Source organism: Zonotrichia albicollis, chromosome 1 (genome assembly GCF_047830755.1).
Source record: "Zonotrichia albicollis isolate bZonAlb1 chromosome 1, bZonAlb1.hap1, whole genome shotgun sequence".
Lineage (NCBI taxonomy): Eukaryota > Metazoa > Chordata > Aves > Passeriformes > Passerellidae > Zonotrichia > Zonotrichia albicollis.
Window position 1 is genome coordinate 96,186,971 of NC_133819.1, and position 24,961 is coordinate 96,211,931.

At 35.5% G+C, this 24,961-nt stretch overlaps 1 protein-coding gene across 1 annotated transcript in view; it reads right to left on the bottom strand.

Moving 5' to 3' along the window:
• Window positions 1–24,961, bottom strand: part of ZNF407 (zinc finger protein 407) — a 336,446-nt gene that overhangs the window by 78,437 nt on the left and 233,048 nt on the right. The window contains exon 8 of the mRNA XM_074547690.1: window positions 20,345–20,523. Within this exon, the coding sequence (XP_074403791.1) occupies window positions 20,345–20,523 (179 nt within the window). The remainder of the gene's footprint in view (window positions 1–20,344; window positions 20,524–24,961) is intronic.

Consider the following 24,961-nt stretch of genomic DNA (forward strand, 5'->3'; position numbering starts at 1 on the left):
CTGTTTTATGGTACAAAGGCTGAAACAGCACAAGTTATGCAGAGCTTCACTCTGTGCCTGCTTAAGGTGAAGGGCGTGGTTGCACACTGGTCTACAGAGCACAAGGAAACAGAGGTACTGTGAATCACACCTTTTCATCTTTACATAATCTGTAAATTCAGAGTTTTTAACAGGAGCCATGTCAGACAGCTTATATATCTCATTCAAATGAAGGCTGCAGCATTTACCAACCATCCTTACTGCAAAACACACTGTTTGAGATTAATGTCCCCAACCAGCAAATCCAGGGATGAGATGACACAGTTAGCCAGAATGGAATTTTAGATTTGGCACTGCTGCTGAGCAGGTCCCATAAAGGAGATACAGAAGAGACTTAGAGAATACTGCTATCAGCAGCCAAGTTGTGACAGCAGTAAGGGGAACACTGTTTCTTCTCTTTGAAATACAAGAGCACATTCCTGTGCTTGTTCCCCCATTCTACTCCTTACTTTTTTGATATGAAGTCCTATCCAGAATTTCTATTTCCTTTTGCCACATTATTAAAGGCAGTGCGTATCACTATTAATATGCATGTTCATCACACCAGAATAGGTTCAGTTTTGATTTTGAAAAGATGCTCTGTATTAGGGGAAGACCAGTCCCTTGGGAGGCTGGGACTGGGCTGCAAGACCTTCTGTCAGCTCCCCACCTGAGTCTGAAAGAGGCCTCATCCATACATCTGTGTCTGAACTGAGGATCCAACACAATTTCAGCAGGAGGCTGGACATTTACAAGGCAGTTAAGTATGTAACATGCTTACAGAATTGGACTTTAATTCCTCTTTAATTACCCCATTTCCTCTCTCTCTTACTACAGATCTGAAATTACCTGGATTTCTTCTAAATTGTATAATATTGCTTCTCTACTTCTGAAATACACTAAAAATTTTTAAAAGGGGAGACTAGGAAATTAAAGAGACTCATGAAAATTTCATAGGTTCCACTGTCAAATTCTCCTACTTTTGTACATTGAAAGCCCAACCATTTATCTTGAGAGCCTTACTATCAGAATATCTTCCTTCCCAATATTTATCAAGTTCATCACTGACCAGGGTTTTGTTAACAAATGTGGGCATGCACAGACACACAACACAAACTCATTTTGCAAAGGCAAGAAGTTAATTTTCACTGTATGTTTAAGATAGGGAGTTGCTGTCTCAGTTTGATATGAAAGATACAGAGCATTTTCCTCAAAATTACAGCTATTCCTTTTTTCCCCACAGCACAATGAAGTTTCAATGAGTCAGTTTATCTGTGTAGATTGGTTTATGAATTGCATTAATTAATAACTGCATTCTTTGAAAAATGTAACCAGCTCTTTAGCATCTGTCCCAATCTTTTCTTTGTCTCAAATGACACTAAAAAAGGAATAAAGCACACTTTTATCAGTAATGCTACTTCACTATAGGAAGGTAAATGACAATTTGAAGCCTCTGAACACTGATTGCAATTGCTCCCCAGCAGCAAAAATAAAAAGTGGTTGTTGGGGTCAAAATCCCCAAATTGCCAGTGATGTTTAAATATTTAATCTTTAAATATCAGCTGGACTAGTCAACAATTTAAAAGTTACCCATAACACTTCTGCCTTGACTGCACTGCACTGTAGAGAAAAGTAAAGATGATGACACCAGGGAAAAGAGTGCACATCACCTGACTCATCCACACCCCATCTTAAACATGGTGAGGTCTAATTAACAATACTTTAGATATATACTGAAAGAAATATTCTTAAGTACCACATACTGAATTGAAGTAATGTGCAAAAGTTGCTGCAGAAAAAACACAATGCTTGAGTAAGCTGTCCACAGAAAACTGACATACCTTTCTTTGGGCTTAGATATCTATATGAAACTTTGGACTGCCAAGCAATTAAATCTTTCTAGGTAAAACACCCAGGAAGAAAAAGTTATATTTGAGCATATTATGTATTAGTTATATAAATTACAGCTTTAAACAGTTGTGATTTTGTATTTACTCTAAAATCAGCAAATAATTTTAAAGTTGCAATTACGAGAAATCTAAAGTTGCTATGTAAATAATGTACAGTTTGTTTACCAAAAATAACTGCCTATATACATAACTACACATATCCACAAAGGAGTGGGACCTTTTCCTTTCTGCCATATTTTGACCCAAGAACAGGGAAAGAGGGATAAGGCAGAGTGTTGACACAATACTCCAGATAGTTATTGCTGCTCTTTCCTTCCGTAAGCAAAAGGAAGGGCTGGGATGGATATTGCAATTCTCACAAGTGCTTCTTGAGAAAAAGATACTGCAAGGGAAATTATGCTTACATTCCTGGCTCTACCAAAAACCAAAACCTGACTTTTAAGATGAATTATAGGTTAAATAATCAGCATTTTAAAATGTGTACTTAGCACTGTGGATAAATCTTATCCTGAAGATGATACATTTCAAAATTCTAATAAAAGATGATATCTGAGATATAAAAATGAACAATAAAATCACACATTTTATCCTACAAAAACAATAAAAACTAACTGCTCTGTAACATTTCAGTCAATAAAGCAATGCAATTGAATTTATAACTTTGGTAAGGAGGCTCAAGAAAATCTAAATAAATTATTTCATGAAGTATTTTAGCAAGAAACACTTGAAGAAAACTGTAGATAAATATAAATGCAATTTATTAACTAAAGAAAATAATGACAAAGAATTAAATGCCAGGGCATACCTCTACAGATCTGTGAGGGCAGTCACATTATTTAGCAAAGAGCAAGGTATCCCCAGTATGGGGGAAGGAAGGGGAGAACACAGACAGGGCTCTCTGTTTCTCTGCTTACAAGACACAGAGTGTCCAGGCTTGTATGAGGCGAGCAGGATTGTGTGGGGTTGGGAAGACTTTTGTCCATCTCCCACTCCCCACCAGCTCAAATACCTCTTACCATGGCAGCATTCCAGAGGTGCTCCAGTCCATCTCCATGCTCACAGCAGAACTCCACTGCCAGCTCTTGAGGAAACACTCTGCTACTTTATGGGTTTTGTAAATAGTGATACAGTGCTTTCAATAACACTGTTTTGGTCTGACACCCTGACTTAGATCTGAAATACAATGCAGTGATTTCTGGCTAATGTCGACTTTTTTGGTGGAATATAAGCAAATACTACCTTTTGCTGCAAACACTCAGGGATTCTGCAGCACTAGTGGTAGCACATACACAGTGCACATAAACTGGTGTTTAGAGCAGCATCACCACAGATGAATTCTAATCTGAATCCTAACCCTAACCCTGGACCATTTCTTATCCTGTACTTGAAGATCAGTCACAAAGCCTCTTGAGTACAAGTAAAATTTGAATTATAAGGAATTTCAGGGCTCCTTATTTTCCTTACCATTTGTCATAGACACAAGGAGGGAACATAAGCCCATGTAACCATTCAGTGAGTTGTGGACTCAAAATACCTCTTTTCTTCTTTATCCTTTAGTTCTATATCGAATTTGGACAAATCTTATAATACATTTATTTTATTTACTCAATGAATGATGTTTAAAGGCAATGTGGTCTTCTTATGGTTAAACAATGCAAAATAAATATATGGCTTCAATTCTGTATTGCTGGGTACTAAAAATTAATTACAATATTAATTAAGTAATAATTCCACAAAATCATTTGTTAAAACCAGCTAACAATATATCAATCATTATGTATGGTAATAACCAGTTTGGGGGTGAAGGTGTTAGAAAGTATAACAAATAGTTCACAGCAGTGATATTTAATTTAAAAAGGTAAAAAAAAAAAAGAAATCAAGTGTTTGAAAGACCTTCTGTCACTAAGCTGCCATCCAGAGCTGTAGCCTGGAAGTCACTTACAGACACCACACAGCCACAAGGCTGTTGGCACTTGGCTTTACCAAAAATTAAAGCCATGAGACAAAGGGGTAGAAGGGATGTAAAATGCAGCCAGTGAGTGCCACTGCTGAGTGCGTGCCTTTCATAGCCATAATTTAAAGAGATCAGAAGGGGGAAAAATGAAGCCCAATAAAAATGGAAAATGTTAGATTAATGACACAGTCATTAAAATAAAAAAGGTGGAGTTATAAGAGGAACAGCTCTTATTTGAATTATTGAAATTAAACAAGTTATTGTAACAATCATTCTAAAAATCACATTTTACTAAGTTCAAGGAAGGAAGGAAGGAAAAAAATAGAAATCTTCATGGGAATATTTCAAATTGTCAGTGGCTTTTAAAAAGTGATTTAAGATTTTCTCTTGTATCTTCTCTTTCAATTTTAGAATTTTAGTTGCCATATATTATAATGGTATTTTAGCTATAAAAGTAGTTTTCCACTCACTGTTCTCTTGCCTTTCAAGGAGACAAACAGTTTTTCTTTCCTCTAAATGAGCACAATAAAATGGGTAAGCTGTCTGGGGAAAAAGAACCCAGACAAACTGGTGGTATAAAGCTCAACAGAAAAATGTGGTACAGAGAAGAGGCGATCTAAAGCATGTTTACTGTATGCCATGTAATTTATTCCACCAGTCATGTTAGAATAAGAGTTTCTCACTGCTGAATTATCATTAGGTTTTGTTCAAAAACAAGCCCATTGTTACTGCTGTCCCTGACAGTGTACCTTAAAGAAAGTGGGGGAGAAAATCTGCATGCAAAGCTGTACCATGAAAATAATAATTATGTAATAAATAGTCAAACAAGGATTCTAAAAATCAGGCCACATCCTGCTAAAATTCCCTACAAACATGCTTCTATAAGCTCTATGCATGTCTGTATGCATTTTAGTAGACTAATTTTCAGCACTTCAGTAAGTATTCTCCTATCTTCTTGCAAACCTTCCTGATGTATCAATAGAACTATCAGTTATGAAAAGATTGATATCAAGAGTCATCTAAATGAAAAATAGAATAAAAATGCAAACTATGGATGCATTTAGAAGAACCAAAGCTTCACAAGATTTTCCTCTCCCTAGTTGATGTAGGCAAACCAACAGATTGTCTTTCTGTCAGGCAAACCCTGATGGAGATAAATGTAAAGGCTGGAGTGCATGCCTAATTTTTACACACAAGCTGCAACCAGACCATGGATTTATGCTTCAAGGCAACCAGATTTCTCCTTGTGCACTCTTACAAACTGCTGCTGCACTCAGTCCATCTTGTTTAAATGCCTTTAAAACCACACACAGGCTCTGCCCCCTCCTCCACTCCTACTAATTATATACTTTTTGTTTGAAGAAGCAAGCCCTTTATTGCTCATAATTTTAGCTATCACTTGCTTGGGCACCTTCTACAGATCAATAGCACGTAGTTAAGTGGATGAAAAGGCTAAATGTGATTGTCATTTGCAATTCAAGGTTCCGTGTTCCCCCCACATACACCCCCAACACCTTAAACTTTTAAGCGCTGCATTTGGATTTAATTTTAGAACACTGAATTCCTGTTGCAGGTATACAGTAGCTGTACATTCAAACCCCTTTGTCTTAAATTAAACATCTGTCATTTTTTAAGGACAGAATACTGGCATAGGTTATAATAAAAAACTAGCATCCAACCTGCAATTTTACAGATTCCATTGCTGGTGGCCATACATCTTTGATGGCAAAACTACATTGGTTGTAGCGCCATAAAATCAATAAATATTAACCTTTTCTGACACTTTCTGCACGGATGCTTTATCAGTCGCTGTCAGGTGATAGAACAGTCAGTGATGTACTGTATTTTTCGGCTCAGAACCAAAACCAAACTAAGAAATCAATGCAGATTAACAAGCCTTTAAATACGAAAATTGGCAATGAAATTTTGGTTTTATACCATAAAAATTAAACCAAATCACAATACTGCAGAACCATAAGTCTATTACAAGTATCTCTAAAAAAGTGTGAAATATAAATACACTATTTTTTATGGAAAATTAATCACAACAATGGAATGAAACCAGTTTTATATTTCATGACTGACTTACCTATTACTGCTTACAAAATAAAAAAAATTACTCAATAATACAAATCCTCTATCTCAGTATTCTTTAGAAACTCAGAGTTCCTGGCTTGATGAGAGACACTCATAACAGCTCAATACACTTAAAACTCAATTTCTAAACAATGCAAACAAAAAAAAAAAAGTTTACTGGAAAGTGAAAAGACATCATTTAAGTTATCTCCCACCTCATATAACTGTAACAATAGCCATGTTAAGATGCTCCTAAGTATCTTAAAAGCCTAAGGCCTTTAATTATTGGAAAACATCTTGCTGTGTACAATCCATACTGTAGCAGGGTACAGATTGAAAACTTGGATTGGTTCTATTTCTCCCTGTCCTAAACACTGCAATTTCTTCTATATAACACTGTACTTATTTACCAGAGCATTAGAAATTATGTTTACTTATGTGTAATTCATATTAATTTTTTTATTAAAATATGAGCTAGTCAGATAGCATGGCCTTTCCAAAACACTTAGACTTCTTAAAAGCTACCACGAATCTTGAAAGCTTAGGACACGCTTTATTATTTCTTCAAACATGGACTCTGGTAGTAATTTCTTGGAAAACAATGGCTATATGGGTATATTTACAGTCAGAAAATCCTGAAAAATAAGGACTATAATTTGGCTTTATTCATTCTATACAGCCAAAGCCGTATAGAACTTATCTGTAGTTTTTGAATCTGTTATCAAGTATCTTTCTAACAATGCAGGTAGAGCATTGGTGTAAAGGCAACAATTTCAAAATAAGAGATAGTACCTGCAACACTAAAGTAAATTAGTAAAATTTACTTTACTAAAAATAAAGTAATTCTGTATTTTCTGTACTGAAAATACAGAATTAATATTCCAACAAATTTAGACATATATATTCCCAGTGAAGTCAGTAGCAGGTACACAATAGCATTTGGAGAAAGAGGGAACTGCTTTGGGAAATGCAATATAATGCTATGGTATGCAAATGAAACATAAATTCAAAAGCACTAAAAGCTTTATCAACATAAACTTTATATTTTAAACTGAAGTACAGCTTTAAATTTGCTGTTTCTTTCTATAACATCTGCACTTCTAGATTAGCGAAGACAGAGACCTACTTCTGCCAATCAGCATCAGGGGCAATCAAATTGCAAATTCTACAATGATTTCTTAAAAAAAACACTGGTAAAAATAACTTTAATCAGCTCAGTTTATCAGTTAATGCTAATATTGAAAGGATCCGCATTTATTTTGAAAATCATCCATAAGAAAAGAAAGAAAGAAAAAGAAAAGCTGTGAATTTAAGAAACGATGAAGTCTAAAAGTTGATAAAATTTAAAAAGAATTTGAAAAAATCATTATGCCTAAAATTCTCTCATGTCACTATGTGGACATCTCCTTATAGCTTACTTCTGCATAGCAGAATCACCATAGAGAGATGGCACTCACATTGCAAAGTGGATTATCTTTAGATTGGGAGGCACTTGTGCACCTGCACAGCCACCTTTTGAAACCCTCTTCATATCAGAGTCTGAGTTGCCTTACATAAATGCATCCCCCAAAATCAATCCTTTTCCTCCCACTTTTTGGTGACAAGGTGGCAGCAAAATCAAAGTACTTACAGAATCAGGAGGTCTAGGGTCTCCATCAAAGTGTCATTTGCTCTCTCTGCTTTCCCAAGATTCTCAGGAACCTTATGGTGGTTATACCAAGTTATATAACCATTTACTCTGTGTCCCTGAGTACTTGGCCAATATCTCAAACCTGACAATATCTTCCTGCAATTGGAGTTGACTGTTGCATACCAGTCATCAGATATGACAATAGCTTTATTTATCAAAAATGCTCTATTTTTTGTTAATTTTAGAATGATTGCATTTTATAATTTTAAAACTGATATCTCAAGACATTATAAGAAACATATGCAATCAGTTGGTCACTTACTTAGCTCAAAGGTTTGCAGGAAATAGCATATGCAACAAAATCCCCCCCACAATTACAACAGAGAACAGAGGATTGTGTTCCCCTGTCTTAGCCCCTGTCAGAGCCCTCCTGATCTGTACTACAAGTAGGGCTCTGCTGAATTACAGATAACTGAGATTTCATTATTTTCATATGCTGATAAACTTCTAACTTCACATTTCAATATTTTTGTTTAAGTAGGTAGAAGAACACAAACGGTTCAGCAAATTTTACTGACAATTTTGATAGTAGCTGAATTTGCTCAGAGGAAGGTGGACTACAAAAGAAAGGGTCAACAACAATTAACAGAACACTGAACACTATTGTAACAGTAAGGATTTGTAGATAAATCCTTACCAGACGAGGCTAACTTGAGTTGACTAGAAGCAGCTTTATCCCACGGGCACTTTGTGGTGGTGACATGCACTAATACGTGCAGACTCCAAATGTTTCGCCATGGCTTTTCCTTTTAAATTTTACATTAATATAACATTCCAGAAACTACAACAACTATTTTACTGAGCGCACAATTGGTTGTTTAATAACTCCTAACTTCAAATTCTTCAAATTGAGTTCTGAATTTTGGATACACCAAATCCAAAATCAATGTTACATTAAAAATATTTGCCTAAAACCTTTCAGTGTATCTTGAGATAACTTGATAATCAGTTTTGACTTTCTTTGCTACCAATAGATGCTTTCATTTTATGTTTCCTCTAGTACTATTACTTCAAAGTAGGTAAATTCTTTTACATCTCATAAAATCTGTTTTCTGAGAACTGTTATCTGCTATTAGTTCCCAGACTGATTAAGAAGTACCATTTTGGCAACATACAAAAGAAGTAGGAGCATAGTTTAGCATGTAGTATGGTAGTTATCTCAATGATTTTTTGTAAGAATCATCTATAATCCCAAAAACTTACAGGGCAACCCACTATTCTAACTATAGGAAAATGACTAATAAAAACCTCTTCCACTAACAATATTCTACGTTTCTGAAATGTTATTTAAGCAGGCATTGTGACAATCAGTATCTGATCTTATTTAAATACCAGAGAAGTCCTTTTAGCTATACACCTGTCCAGAAAGTCTGTTTTGGGACGTCAGGGACCTCGTCTACTTTCCAAAGCCAAGGAATTGGAATTGCACCCACTTAAACCAGCAGTACCTTTCATCCAGACATGTGGAATCTGAACCAGCGATCTGAATTATCTGAAGCCCAGAGCTTTTATTAATGCTCAGGTTCCTATGCAATTTATATGAAAATTGCAGTCACTTTAAGGTCTCTTTTTACTATCAGAGAAAATTATATGAAAATCATATTGTAATGACTCAGAGAATGAAAACATCTGTATTAAATCTGCAGTGGTTACTTAAGTACAAACCATTTCTTTGATGTTAGATATTGATGAGCGCATACTCATTCCAATAAATGCAAGACATGCATAAAATACCTTAAATTCAGAAGATGTACTAAGAAAAAGGGGTTCCCCACTAACTGGCCAGCTGGGAGTTAAGAGATAGGATATCTGTCTCCATGGCTTTTTGACATGATACAAGAATTATAGACAGCCGACATGCAGTGTATTTATATGAGATATAGTTTCATATTATGCTCTTATATGTTCACCAAGAAAGTGAAGCAATCTTTCTTCTGTGAGACTTCTACCTATCTTCATTTCCTTTAGTGCAAACAATTATAGACAAGCTCCTCTCTGAACTGATAATTTTTTAGAGGTCATTCAGCCCATAATTTCAGGTCCTAGTCACTATCCTGATGGTCCTTCTTAGGAAATTGGACCCAGTGGGAACGTTTTTTCCTTCTGCTTAGTCTATGGGTCAGCATTTTCCTTCCCTTGTACTTCTTAATTCCCTTAAGTGGCAATTATTTAAGGTAGAGTTAGAGAAGGTGCAATCTACATTCATCCAATAAAACCTAAATATTAAAAAGGACAGAAAAATCCAGCATGGTTACTAAGGATATATGGGAGATCATTTAGCATTTGAAAGGTACCAAAGATCTAGTAAATGAAAAGATGGAAAAAATTATGAAGAACTATTTGAAGTAAAATAGAAATTAGAAGTACAAAAGAACATGAGTATCAGACAGACTAGGCATCCTGCTTAGAAAGGTCAAGACTCAAGATGCCATGTCAAGGAATTAATGGAAAGTCAGTGCAGCACAGATTGGATTAATGAAAGCAAACAAAAAGAAAGTCCAGAAGAAATTTTAAAAATCAGCATGGAATTGCAATGATTTGTGATTCATTGGAGCAATTATTGCTGAGGGCTCTTCTCCTCACTCATGATCCAAAGTAGTAAAGCACCAAGCACAGAACTAACACTGTGCTTCAATCCTTCATACCTATGCTCGGGCTTCAGCGCAGGTATTTTATTAATTTACTTCATAGCTGCTGGTATGTGTTGGATTTGAGCTGGAAGCTGTCATAGGGATGATTTTGCTAGTCCTGAGCAGCGTTTGCACCAAGTCAAGGCCTTTTCTGCTCCCCACCGCACCAGCGAGGGAACTGGGGGCACACAAGGAGTTGGAAGGGGACACAGGCAGGACAGCTGACCCAAGTGACCAAAGGGACATTCCATACAACATGGCATCATTCTCAGCATGTAAAGTGGAGGGGAAAAGAAGCAAAGGGGGGGATGTTTGGAGTACCAGCATCTGTCTTCCCAAGCCACCATTACATGACACGGAGCCCAGCTTTCCTGTAGACAACACTTCCCAGGCCATGCCATGTGACAAATTAATTCCTTGTGTTGCTTTACCTAATAAACTACCTTTATCTCAGCCTAGGAGCTTTCTCAATTTTGAGATTGAGATTCAATCTTCTGATTCCCATCATCCCTCCATTGGTGGGAATGAGTGATTGGGGCGTGGCATGTAGCTGATAGCTGTAAACCATGACAACGTCAGCACTTTTCTGATTCTGAAATCATTTTCTATTCTTCGTGCAGTAATGAAGCTATGAGTAACAAGCAAGTAATTTTGTGTAACTTATAAAAAATCTAAAATTCAGATAAAGACTTGCAAGCAGATACAAATACTAATAATTTAAGCTATATATCAAGAATAATTTCAGTGCAGATTGTTGGGACACCAGTAACATCTCACAGGAAGAAAAAGCATGAAGTGTCTCCTAAGTAATGCACAGCCACAGAGAAAGCCAACAGGAGGTGGTGGCATTATGGAGGCAAAATACACCCTGCTATGGTTATTTGAAATAGAGTGCCCATAGGTCTTGAAGAACTGTTAGTTCAACTCTGCAAGTGATAAAATAATTAGTACATCATGAAGACAGCACAGTTGAGAAAATTTATTATTTAAGTTTATTTATAGATATTTATTATTTATATTTTCATTTGAATTAAATTTTTAAAAAATTACTTCTATCCCAGACTAGGAATATATAATTATTTTCAATATAGTTTAAATATGTAAGTTATTAAATAAGTTTTATCTACTATATATATTAAAAATTTATCACACATTCAAATAAAAATTTTAATTTCATTCTTCAAGTTGTGTCTTATATTTGTTTTATATTTACTTTAATGAAAATTAAAAAATAAGATCTTTTTATTTCTTAGAATTCCAGTATAAATTCCCTAGATTATAGACTGAGAGATCTAGACTTAAAAAAATATAATAGGAAAGCAATTAGAGTATAGGACAATCTCCACATAAAAATATCCTGAATTATTCCTAGGCACTATATATCTTTATTTTTTATTCCTCCTGTAAGATTATTATCTTTCTTTTTGTTTGTTTGAGAAGTTTCCTTGATGACCTTGACATCTCATTTTTTGGTGCTTTTGTATGAATTTTAATATATTGCTATTCCAATACTAGCATTTCCTTTTATTATTTACATTTGCCACAGACTATTATGCATATATATCTTCTAGCACAATTAAATATTTTTGCCTTTCTAGATGGCTGTCATGTCTTAAGGGCTTTCTTCTGCTTCTGCACTTAAATATTTCAGCCTTGCTTTAAAAGTTTTATGTTAGGATAGCCTATTTTTAGCTCCAAATAGGCAATAATGTGGTTTGTTCTTCATGAAGGATATTTTATCTATTAATATAATGAAATAGTATCTTGGAGTAAGATTACCTTCTTTTCATCAGTGAACATGACATCCTTGCAGAGGCACCAGTCTTTATGGATACCAGCAGGGATCCAGCATGGGCAATGCAAGGAATTTGCAAAGCAGATGCTCATCCAAGGGTGTATTAAGGCTTCAACAAAAAATCAGACCTGAAGAGGGTTTCTCTATCATCCACAGTGGCACAGCCCCCATGCAGGCCAGCCAGGTTCCCACCTTGGGGAACTGGAATGCCACAGAGAGGAACGACAGGAAAGGAGGTGCACACCAACACACAGATTAAATATTTAGATATGGACAAAGAGATTTATCTGCTCAGGAGCAATAGTTCACACCACAAAAGTTGGTTGTCCTGTTACAAACTGGGATAGTTTTCAGAAAAGGAACAATGACTGCTAGGAGGGCCGTGGACAGAAGTGCACTGGAAAGAAAGCAGGATTGTGACTGCAAGGTTCTGGTGCTCCACACACTATGGAAACCCCTGTGCAATGGCCCTGCAGCTTATGGCACACAACAGGACACCTGTTATACCTCCACTGAGCAGAGGTATTAGGAGGTGTTCCACACTTTGGTCTAGGCAGCATTTTCCTTTTCCTTTAAAAGTATATTCTGAACATTTTTTTCTTTAGTGAGACTGATTGGCTTTCATTCTTATCTGAGAATACCTTTCACTTAAAGGATGTAACTAATATTAATAGTGGTGGGTTTTGAATATTAGATGATGTAATATTTGCATCAAAATATTTCAACACCTCCTTTCATGTCACTCAGCAGGAATATATGCTGATTGTTCAGGAAAAGCAACTAAGGAACTATGAAAGGAGTCCCTATGCTCTTCAACAGCAGCAGAAAAAGCAATATCCTAGGGAAAAAAAAAAGACAAAGTACTTTCATAGAAGTCAATTTTTTTTTTTCTACTTCACTTGTTACCTGGAAAGAACCAACTTTGATGTCATGACCACCCAGATAAATGTCCTGGCTATGGAAGCTCTGCTAGGTATACAATGCCTTCTGAAAAATGACAGTTCTAAAAAAATTACTTGGTTTTTTTTTAAACACAGATTAATCCTTCCTGAAACACAATAATACATAATCTACATATGTTAAAAAGAACCTGGCTTTCTCCTTTACAAACAGAAAATCATTTATACTAGGTTTTTATTTCAAGCGCACACTAAAATTATTATTCCTCACAAAAGAGGAAAGGGAGTGTCTGCCAATCAACATGACATGCTATTGAAAGACTGGTACTAATAGCTATGACAAGAGCAAACCTGTTTGAAGCAGAGCTGCTGCTGCTTTTTTCTTTTTTTAAAGCATACCAGCCACCAAAAATAATGCTTTATCTGACTAGAAACCCAAGCAATATTCCGCTGCTGTAAAATCTTGCACCTGATTTGCCTATGTTTAGCAATGATAATTTTAATATCGCTTCAAATGACAGCATTTAAAATGTTTTATTTAAACAGTGATAAAGACTAAGAACATTAACTATTAAAAAAAATATTAAATACTCGTGCAAACAAAACTGTGTATCTATTCTTTGGTGGTTTTACATCAGGTATGAATTACAAGTTCGTATAAGTACTCAACTGACTTGTATTTCCATTGCTGCGTTGATAAATAGCATTTACTGATTTTATATTTTTGTATTTTGATAAATTTAGATTAAATTTGTATTAAATTTGTATTTTGATAAAATTTGATAAATTTTAATAGAGAGTATTAGAGCAAACAGGCTTTTATGATTTCATTTTTCCTATTTTTTAACTCCATATTTTCTAGTAAAGAATCAAAAAGATGAAAAAGAAAGGAGTAGCAAAAAATATTTAGAAGAAGAAAAGCACTAGGATACTAATATAATTGCTATATTATCAGGTTCTGTGTGTCCAATTCACATTCTGAATAAGTCTGCAGTTTCCACTTGGTAATACAGTTATACCTTGATAAAATCACATAATAGATCACACCATAACTTTTAGCAATCAATTTTTCTCTTAATAATTTGATAAATGTAGCTGTCAAGTGGGATAAAGATCACAATTTTATTTGGGATTAACTATTTGAACTTTCAGAATTCCATTCATGAATATTGCAACTGTTACAACTGATAGGATCACAATTTTGTCCCCTGTTGATGATGCAATCATGCTGCAGGTTGCTGGTACAGCCCTGTTTCTCAAAAGGCAAAGAAAGAAAGAGAAATGTGGGGAAGCACAGCCTTTTGAAAAGTGCACTTAAAGTTTCGAAAAACACTTTTCAAAGATATATAAAAGAACAGACAATTACACAGTAAGGGAACTGCAAGGGAAAGAGCAGGATTTTATGTGGATTCTTTAAACACAATAAACAAATAAATAAATGCATGTTACAAGATATTTTATCAGGGATTTACTGACTTCCTAGAAACAAACAGATTAAGTGAGTGTATTTCCACTTCAGGCTCAAAGAGAGTAAAAATTTAGCCCTCATGATGTGAATGTTGCCTCTCTGAGAAAGAACACTTTGGGGGACTTAGCTGTCTCCTCAGCTATTCCACTGCTATTGCAACATACAAACAGATTCACAAACACAGCCCTTAACAGGAGGCTTTGGATTAACACTATTTGAAAGTTTTAGAGCAGAAAGGACTATTAGATAATAGTCTGACTTCTGGTACATCAAAGCCCCTTTACGATTTGCAGTGAACCCAGCAAGCTTGGGCCCTCCTAAAACCTATTTTCCAGAAAGACATCCAGTCTTCTCAAGGCTCAAAGGAAGAGAAGAAGAATAATTTCTTTTGCTAGTTGCTGCCAGAGCTCAATTGACCTCATATTTAAGTGTTTGCACCTTGTTTCTCATTTCAATTTGTCTGACTACGCTTTCAGTAACTGATTTTTCTTAGGCTTTTCTCAGCTAGACTAAGAGTAGCTCATGTCTGATATTTTCTCCCTGTGAAGCAACTCATACACTATAATCAAGTACCTATCTATCATTTGGTCATGAATTATGTAACTCTTCATGAACACTAAGCGTTCAATCACCACGTAGGCAGCCAACTGCCAAAACACAATCGTCACAATCTTTGTTCTGTGAATGCCCAACCCCAGAGGCACCTATAATTTTCACAGAGGCACAGGCACACAAAGCTGTACTTCCAAGCATTCCCCAAAACATGTCTGTGCAGAGCAGGGAAGCAGCTCACACTTTTAGTTCTGTCATCATCCACAGGAGTAAGTGATCCTCCACTCCTACTCATGGGCTATGGGTGGTAGACTCTCACCACACACTGGAAAATTTGAGTGCTTTGCAAGCATAGTATCACTGTCACAGGAATAAAAAACACAAAAATGTTACCAAAGAGTACAATGAGCTGAGCTGGCTTCACTGATTTTTTTTTTAATGACTTCCAAGAAGACTGCTAATTCTAAATTAAACATCGCCAAATTTTCTGTTCAATGCCTTAAGCAGTTCCCTAATCACATAGTTGACCATTATGAAGCCATTTTACAGCAAGAGCTTTGTGACTTAAACTATTTGCATTGCACCTATTTTGCACATGAGAAAACTTGTACAAAAAGCAGACCATTATATCTTTTGTTCAGTGAAAAAACAGGTTATTCTGATTTCTAGGGTTGCATTCATTCTTGGAAATCATCTCCACTTTTACAGTGCAGCATGGAAATAACGATATGGAAAAAACACTCAGTATCACTGCATAACTTTCAACATCATCACAAAACCAATAATGAGCAAACTGCTTCCCTTCTCTCTAAAGAGTTTTTTGCTTATGACCAGATTAGTATCCACAGAAGGCTACTATGGCACACCACAGATGTCATGAACTCTGCAGCTATTCGAAGAATGGAGATGTTCAGGCATAGATATTACACTGTTTGGACATAAATAATGCATCATAATAGTATCACAATGTTTATAAGACAAGAGCTCCTAAATGATGAACATTTAGTTCAAACTGAAATTATCTCTACCAAGTGATGTTTCTCCAAAGCGGACGAAGCACTGAGAAACAAAACTGGAATACTGATCCCTTGCAAGATCTACCACAGGTATGGGCCCTTCTCCTGTCCCACTTGACAAAGTATTCAGGTTTAGTTCAACTCAGTATTGCAATGTAGCATCAGTTAGAACAAAATACATTCAAGTATTTTGGAAATGCAACACACACAAGAATCAAAATATTTCTTCAGCTTGCTTTGAGACTCGCAATTCAGACAAGCCCACAGTAGAGAAACAAACTTTTTAAAATAAAACTATCTAATTTTTAGAAAAACTACTAAAATGATAGTCACCAACATGATATGACAATTCACTCATCTATTGCATTCATTTTCCATTTGTAATGACACACATTCAGATTTGCACATGGACAACAAGAATGTACATGAACAGTTTCCACTAGAACCAAATTTCTATCACTTAAACATTACCTGCAGGATTCCTTGCTCGTAAGCCCATATCTGTTCTTAGAACAGCTGTAAGATCTATCAGTATCGTAAAAGTGGTTTTAAAAAGAAAATAAATTCATATTGTGGATAATGGCTAACAGTCTCTGGATTCATGTTTTTTTTTTCCAACAAAATTTCAATTTTAACACAGACCTTGAGAAAATGCATCAGAGAATATAGAGAAATAGGCACCAAACTCCTACAGAACAACACACAGGCATTTTTAAAAAACAGATTTGATGCTTCATATAAAAATTAAGGTTAAATGCATAAACTGGTATTTAAAGTGTATATCAAATTCAATTCACAATTTTATGTGCACTGCATATATCTCTGTTGGCTTGTGTGGATTAAAAGCCTGTTGCTCAAATGTAATAAATTTTAAAAGTTAAAGACAAAAGTATAATCCAGACCGTTATTGTTTTAAAATATCTAAAATTTATAAGGAATATAGTTGTATTGTTAAATAACTCCCCCTATGACAGAGGGAACCTATAGCAAAAAGAGGAAAGAAAATCTGAAGACCTGGTTTGCTGGCATTTCTATATATCAATTTAGAAGTGCTATCACCTTGCAATTAGAGTATCATCCTCACAAATGTAAAAGACAAATTCTTTTGCCTTCCATCTTCCACAGTCTCTCCCTCTGAAATGAGGCTTCCTCAATCTCCTTACTAATCCTGACCCTATAAAGCAGTACAGTAGCTGCCAAAGAAAGCTAACTAGAAACTAATATTAGAGCATTATATTGTTGTAGCAGGGCAGCTCACCCCCACCAGAGCTTATCTGTTGTTTGTTAACCAGTCAGATAACTCAAACAAGACAAGCTCTCTTACAGTGAGTTATTTTGGCACCATGGGGTTGACACCTCCCAACTGCCAATAAACATCTTACTAATGGAAGTGAGATCTGGAAAGGTAAGCCAGATTTTTGACAGACAGATATCCACTTTAAAACTGTAAGAGCCATACCAAACTCCCACAAAGCAGAGATCTTCTATACATTTCCCTGGAAATGTGTGGAGTTTCTCCCCTGAGTAGGAACACCTGCTTTGCAGTTACTCCCCAGGGATTAAGTGAAGGAATGTGCACATTACCATGGTTTCAGTGATAAGTTACATTTGACTCCTAATCAATACTATTTCTTTTCCTATCTCCAATATAGGTACCTTGATATTGTGCATTTTTATGTTATGCTGTAAGCTACTAGCCGTTCTTTTTCGTTTTATACTCTGTAGTAAGCGGTTCTGATTAAGATCTTTCATCTGCTATCTCTTGTCTGTTTAATAAATAATTCATTTTATAAACAGATCTGACTTGCCATCATTAGAACTTGCAGGCCAGGGAGATTCCTTGAACTTAAACTGTTGCCAAAATCTGAGGCTAAGGCTTGTCTGAAGCTTCCACTCTTCCCGCAACAATTACAAAGAACATTAAATCTAAATTAGAAATCCAACTGTCAATCTTAATTTCACAGACAAGAAACAGACTTGGCTTTTACTCCCAGTCACATCCCAAAGGTACCCCATAGCTCCACTCTTGATGAGGTGTGATGAAGGAATTTCTGCCTGTCCTTCAAAGTGGCTGGAGTGGGTGTCTGTCTCTTTGCCAGTGAAGATACTTATTCTATCTGCTCAAAGAAGCAAAAGGCCAGCTTTCCTCTTACAAAGCAATATTAGAACATAAAAGACAGACAAATATGTTTAAGTTTAAAAAAAAAAAAAATCAATCTTGGATGACACTTTCATACTCCTATCATCCTAAGGGGTTCTATGTCGTGTTGTAGATTCTCTGTGGGTGCAGCCAATGACCAATAAGTCATCAGTAACTGTGAACCAGACACAGAACAAATCTTATTTTTATAAGGGATGTTAGCCAGGGCACAGGAGTTGTCCTTCATTCCTCTAAAAACCTTTTCTAAAACCTTTAACTCTCAGATGTCCAGCAGTCAGAAATGGATTGAAAAGAAGAAAATAAACTTCCCTTAATTTAACTGTGGTATCAATACACAATTATCACCCAGGTTTCTCTTTAATAGTGTTTCTTTTTGAAAGGAAAATACAGTATCATCCTTTCTATAATGGAATTATACAAACATTGTTTCAAGACTTTTGTTGCATACCAGTCCTAGGCGAGCCTGACAATCTGTTCTTGCTAGTCCTAAATATTTGCACAGTACCCTGTTTAGTGCAAGAGGATTTCTACAGTGTAAGAGTGAATATATAGAAAAGAAATATCATTAGGATACAACACACTGATGACTGTTTTCCTGTGTTACCAAGACAGGCAAGCTGAACAGTTTTAACCACAGCATGCTGCAATGAACAATTGATTTATCCAGATATAGTCTTGAACTAATAATGGCAAAATATACATAAAATGTTTGTAATTTTGGAATGTTACTGATTCAATCACTGTTACAGCTCTCTGTTATATCTATCTGCCTATTGAAAGCATTTGATTTTTTCATATTAAGTGGGATTATTGTAATAAAGATCCAACAATGTCTGGATTTAAGCTCTGAGTTGAATATTCATTTGCTTTAGTGAGAACTATGGTGAAATGTGATCAGTTTTCTGACCTATTTTGAAATTGGTATTCTGCCAACTGGCATTTTGTTTGCACATCCAGATATTATCCACCATATGCTGACATGACATGATGATTGGTTCCAAAATGAAGTGGAATACTTGGCAAATAGAAATATATCGTACAAATAATACACTGCCTCTAGTCAGGAAAGCAAGCAGTCATTTTGAGAAGACTGAGAGGTTTTAAAATAACTACAGTGTATGTACAGCACAAAGCTGCATGAAAACTCTCCAGGTTTTGTTTTTTTACAGATATAAGGATATCAAAAACTAGGATATTAATTCCTGACACAAGATTCACATCTGACACAGGAGTACTAATAGTAATAATTCAATGGAAGATTAATTTGCATCTCAGGGAGACTCTGGCCCACATAGCTTCTTCCTCCTCTGGATTCCCCAACTCTTTCTTCTTACCATCTGTTCTTTTTTCCCACAGCTCTGACTTGTCTTTCCACTCCGTGATGTCTAAGTTATCTGCCTCTCCTGCATTAAGATCACATTTCATTCAAGCTCCACACTAATTTTGTTATTTCTCCTAACTTCCCACCACTGAACTCTTTATTTTTTTCTCCTAACTTGATGCTTCCATTAATCTTCTGCCTTCCAATCTGAACTGTAGAATCTATTAAAAAATAACCCAAAAGCAAATAAAAACTACAAAAATTTGTTCCTAAACAGAAGACACCCCATGTTTTTTCTTTTAATTCCTGTTTCCAAAGCAATGTTTTTCTTTTGCATTCCTCCAGTGACTTCCATGTGTGTGCTCTCTAACACAAAGCCTGAAAAGAAACATCTAAGTTGTTGGTTGAGCTCTGTTGTTCTATCTTTTAATGAAAAACAGTCTACATTTTGTAATGAAATCTAAGAATTTTTAAAGCAGTGCATTAATTTGCCACTGTATTTCCTATGGAATTTTGTTTTTCTGTTCTTGGGGGAATAGCATAGGCAGAGAACTTAATAAAAATGTTAAAAAAATATTTCTCTCTAAAAGTTCAGTTAGATTTCAAAATGAGGCATCTGAATAGCACGCACTTCTGATGTTTATTGAACTGCAAGATTTGTTTGTATAACATGAATAGATTTCAGTGCTTAATGCATAATCTTTAACCCTGGAAAACTTGAAGAGGATGAAGCCTATTTTGAAACCATGCTCTTCTTCAGAATAAATGATAATAACTTCTTGTTTTGTTATTACTATCATTTAAGCACGTGCATTTTGAAAAGAATTTGTAAGCAAAGGGAGCAAGGACCTTACCAGCATGCAAGTATGCCAGATCAGGATTTTCAATGTCTGGATGCAGTTCTTTCAAGTGGTTCCGAAACTCCACAGGGATATTTGTTCCATACTCACACCTAGGACAGTTATACATTTTTACTCCTTCGTGCTTTCCCGTATGCAAGATGTGTTTACGGATATTTTCTGCACAGTTAGACCTAAACAGCAAGGAAAATTAAAAAAAAAAAAAAAAATTATTTTCTACCAGTGGTTCAAATGAAACCTAGTGTTATATAACAGAAAATCAGTAGTCATCACTCATTTTTCATTATCTGTAGATTTTTTGCATCCTCTTAGGTTTTGCACAAATGTTGTCCTTTGCATGATGGCTCCCAAAGCTGTTTCAGGTTAACTGAACATTACATCTGAACCAGAATGACTGATTTGTCACATTTACCGAATTTCTATTTTTCTCATGGTAATCAGCGATTGACGGAAATTAAGCAGATCAATTAACAGAAATTAATTAAAGAAAAATCTTTACTTCGCAAAATTGAAATACACAAATACCTATAATATTCCCAGTGGAGCTCACATGAACCTTTCCTACACAGTTCCTAAATTCAACAGGACTTGCAGTGAATGATTTTTGAAGTATGTTCCACCAACTTTCATCTCACTGTGTGAACTGTTCCTAGGAAAGAGAATTGAGTTGCTCAAGTTTAAATATTTTTGAAAATACACACGGATTCTGGTTTGCATCTTAAAAACAGCTATTGTGAAAGTAGTGGAGTTTTCATGCATAAAAGTCAAATTACATAAACAATTAGTTTAACATATTTCAAAGCAATATTTATAATCATATTTCTGAAAAAAAATAATATTTCCTTTATTCACAGGGCAATCCATATGGAAATAATTTTTAATTTTTAGTCTTTCAAATATTCCAGTCTCATTACAAAATTATTTTGCATTAGAATTTCCTACTTATTCAAACTTAGTGATTAATCCTACATGAAATACATTGCTGCACCATTTATTTAAATCAGAAATAGTCAGTATGTTTATTTTTTACTCAAAAGAACAGAATTGTTCATGTGTACCACTGCTTTGGTGTTTTGTTTATTGTTTGGACTTTCTTTCTAGCACATACTATTATTATTGCCAAACTAAGAACAGAAGAACAGTAATTCAGCCTAACTGAAAAAAAGTACAAACACTCGTGTAAACGACATAAATGCGTAATACTTCACAAATACTCAAGTAAGACAACAGTAGCACTTTGGGAACTGATTATATATCTATCATGGAGTGGAAATTCTACATTATGATAAAAATTATAGATGATAGAAACGACATCATGATTCTACATCATGACAGAAATTCTACAGTAACAAGCACCTAGAAAAAGACCTCCAAAATAAACTGGAAGTAGCAGCTTGAAGTTCTGCTGGAATGCTTGTCTCTCCCTCGGAAATGGACATGGTAAAGTTGGTATCTGCCTTACGGTGCTGCCAAAGCTCACCCTCTGTCATGTCCATCTGCTATATACTGGTATCATGATCAGATGCCTGAGAATGTCAGAGAAGACACTTATCACTGAAAAATATAGAAAATATTGGTCCTCAGCATCTTTCAGGATTCAGCCCTAAAAACCTTACAGTGCTCATAAATGTTGTTAAAATGAAATAAGTATTTTACAAAAAAAGGAAAAAATGGTATACAGTATACACATACTGCAATGAAAGCAGGAGACAACCTGGTAACCTTCTATCATGGGTTATACTTTAAAGGGCAATAGATTAAAGCAGAGCATATGAATCTGAAATAAAATTCCTGTGTTCTTTTAGCTCAGCTCTCATACTATGCTAAGGAAATATATAAAACTTTTTACTTTGAAATATTTCTGTGAAATATATAAAGGATCTGTGGAGACCTATGTAAGAGTTGTGAAGAAAACCCAGGCTGTTCAAGCAATAAAAGGCCAGTTCTATCTCCTTTGATTTGGAAATTCCTCCAGCCACTTTAAACAGAGCAATCCTGAAGCCTCATTTATTCAGTCATCAGTAAAAATCTGTCACTAAACACACCAACATACAGATATAAAAAATATAAACCCATATTTTTCCATGTAACAAAGCCAGGAAGGCTTAATCAGAAATGAGGAATGTGAGATCACAGGGCATTACAAATGGCCCCTTGTATTAGGTTGCAAAGCAGCAATTGCCATCATAAAGGTAAACCATGATGGCAACAAATGGCAAATCCAAGCCCTTCTGAATCCAAGTGATACCTTTAAATACGATAGGACAAAAGTGTACTGCATATAAAATGTTTTTTAATCACTCAGTGTGCTTTGAATGTGTGTTTTATTAGGAGTCTTTTCTCATGTACTGTACAAGCATGTTATCATACGTCTGACACAAAACACCCCCACCAACACAAAGTGTGTGTAGTTACATCACTTTATATTGTATGAGTAAACTCAGAGGCCTATGATTTTAAACAGCACTGGATTTCTATCAAAGCTATCTCATGACATGAATATAACTAAAACATTATAATGTTGCAATGGTGATGATAATTAAGGTTTTGACAGGCCTTGTATGATAAGATTCACTTCCAGGTGTTTATAAACATTGAAGTACAGATTTCCTTTGTTCTGAAATTTGGAAAACAGAGCCCAGTGCAATAAAAATTGTTTGAGGAAAGTCCTTCTGGTTTTTGAGTTCCAGTCTGAATTACGGCCACAAACAAAGAAATGCAGGTTTTAGGAGACTAGCCTGTATTTCACTAAAGCTACAGTAAAGTAGAGGTTTCTAAGTTAAATTACTATTACCATTGCTTCATATAAGCAAGCTTTCATCCTTATGATCCATTTTTAAAATCAAATCTACATATTTCTGTCAATTTGTCCATGTTCTTAAGAAACAGGAAGAGAACTCTTTAGAGTGACTTAATCAGTCTAAAGCTACAGTCAATGAATTTACATTTAATTCTGATGTAGAGAAACACAATAAAAAGTTTTCTTTTTATTTCATGTCTTACACTAAGTTTTCTTATTAGATGTGAAGAAAAGTCTGAGACTTGATGCAAATCTCACAAAACCCTATTAAAGGGAAGAGGGAGGCCTGTATGGATTTTTCAGTGTCTTGTCAGTGCTATATACAGTGAAAGAAGAGATGGAACATATTGCTAAGGTATGTTGCAGATGAACAGGAAATTCGAGGGGCTTTCCATGCATACTTCCCATGCAACAAACCTGCATGACCTCCTCCATGAAAGACTGGTATATTGGGAAGGGCATAGGCCTATTTTCCACATCCAGGAGAGCTCCCACATTTCTGTAAAGGATAACACTTTGAAATAAGGGAGACAGATGGTAAGATTCTCCTGAGAAATGTAGCTACTGCTTAGGATGAACAGAAAACCTCTTCTGGAAAAAGATGAAAAAGGGCATTTGTCTCTAACATCCATCACACAGCGATGCGTTCCCATTGCTGCTCTAGCTGCATATTCCATGCTGCCATTACAAGTCCCTTCCTAACAACCAGGTACCTTTTTCTGTTCTCAAGAAATTAAATGTTGCTGCATATTCCAGTATCATAAACTGGAAATCACTTGTCAAATTTAAAATGGTACTTCAGTCACAGAATCACAGCATGCTCAAAGGGACTTCTCAAGATTGTCTGGTCCATCCCTGCTGCTCAGGAAGGATGACCCTTGGCCAGTTGCCCAGGAACATTTCTGAACGTCTCCAAAGACATCTCCCACCCTACCTGGGTGCCTCTGTGAGCACCCAAGTTCAGCAGTTAACTGCAGACCTGTGGCTGCTGTCCTTGTCTTTTACGTAATGTTTTGGATAAAAATCATGAAATAAGAGAAATTCACAAAATATCTGTCATTAAATTTGCCCATGCAGAATAGGAATATTTCTATATTTTTAAGGGTTTTCTACATGACAATAAATTAGCATTGTATTAAACAGCTAAATGAAATATTGTAGGAAGTAATAAATTTTTTCCTATTTACTAACAAGAAACTGAAATTAGAACAATCTTCAATTATGCAGTGCCTGACATTTTCAGAAAGATACTTACTTTCCATGCAAGACATGGAAATGGAAGGTTTCAGGGGTGTAAATGAGGCAAAATGTTAATTATCTAGTCCACTAATTTTTTAAAATTTTAGCACCTTCTAGGACTCTTATTTGCACAAAATAAACCTTCAAAAGGCCTTCTCCAGAACATTAGGTATAAACTTCCTTTCTGCAGAGAAATGCATGTAACATAAAGGACTTAGGGCAGCTCCATTGACATCACTATTTACAACATAAAAACAAACACAGTGATACAACAAACTGATTGAAAAGATTTCTATTTTTTCCCTGTTTGTCAGTATGTATCATGTTCACCCTCATATAGACAGCATTCTGAAGGTCTTCTGCAGCCTTTATACCCTGCTATGGAACGTGCAAGTAAAGAGAAATTGCAGCACTTTGATTGAAAAATAGCAAAGTATCCAGACACTTTCTGGACACTTTCATCATAAAAGCAATTATGATTGAAAGCAAGCTTCTCAATGAAGCAACATACACCATTGTAGATTCTTAACCTCAGTTATTCACCACACGTATGCAAGTATTTCTTTCACAGA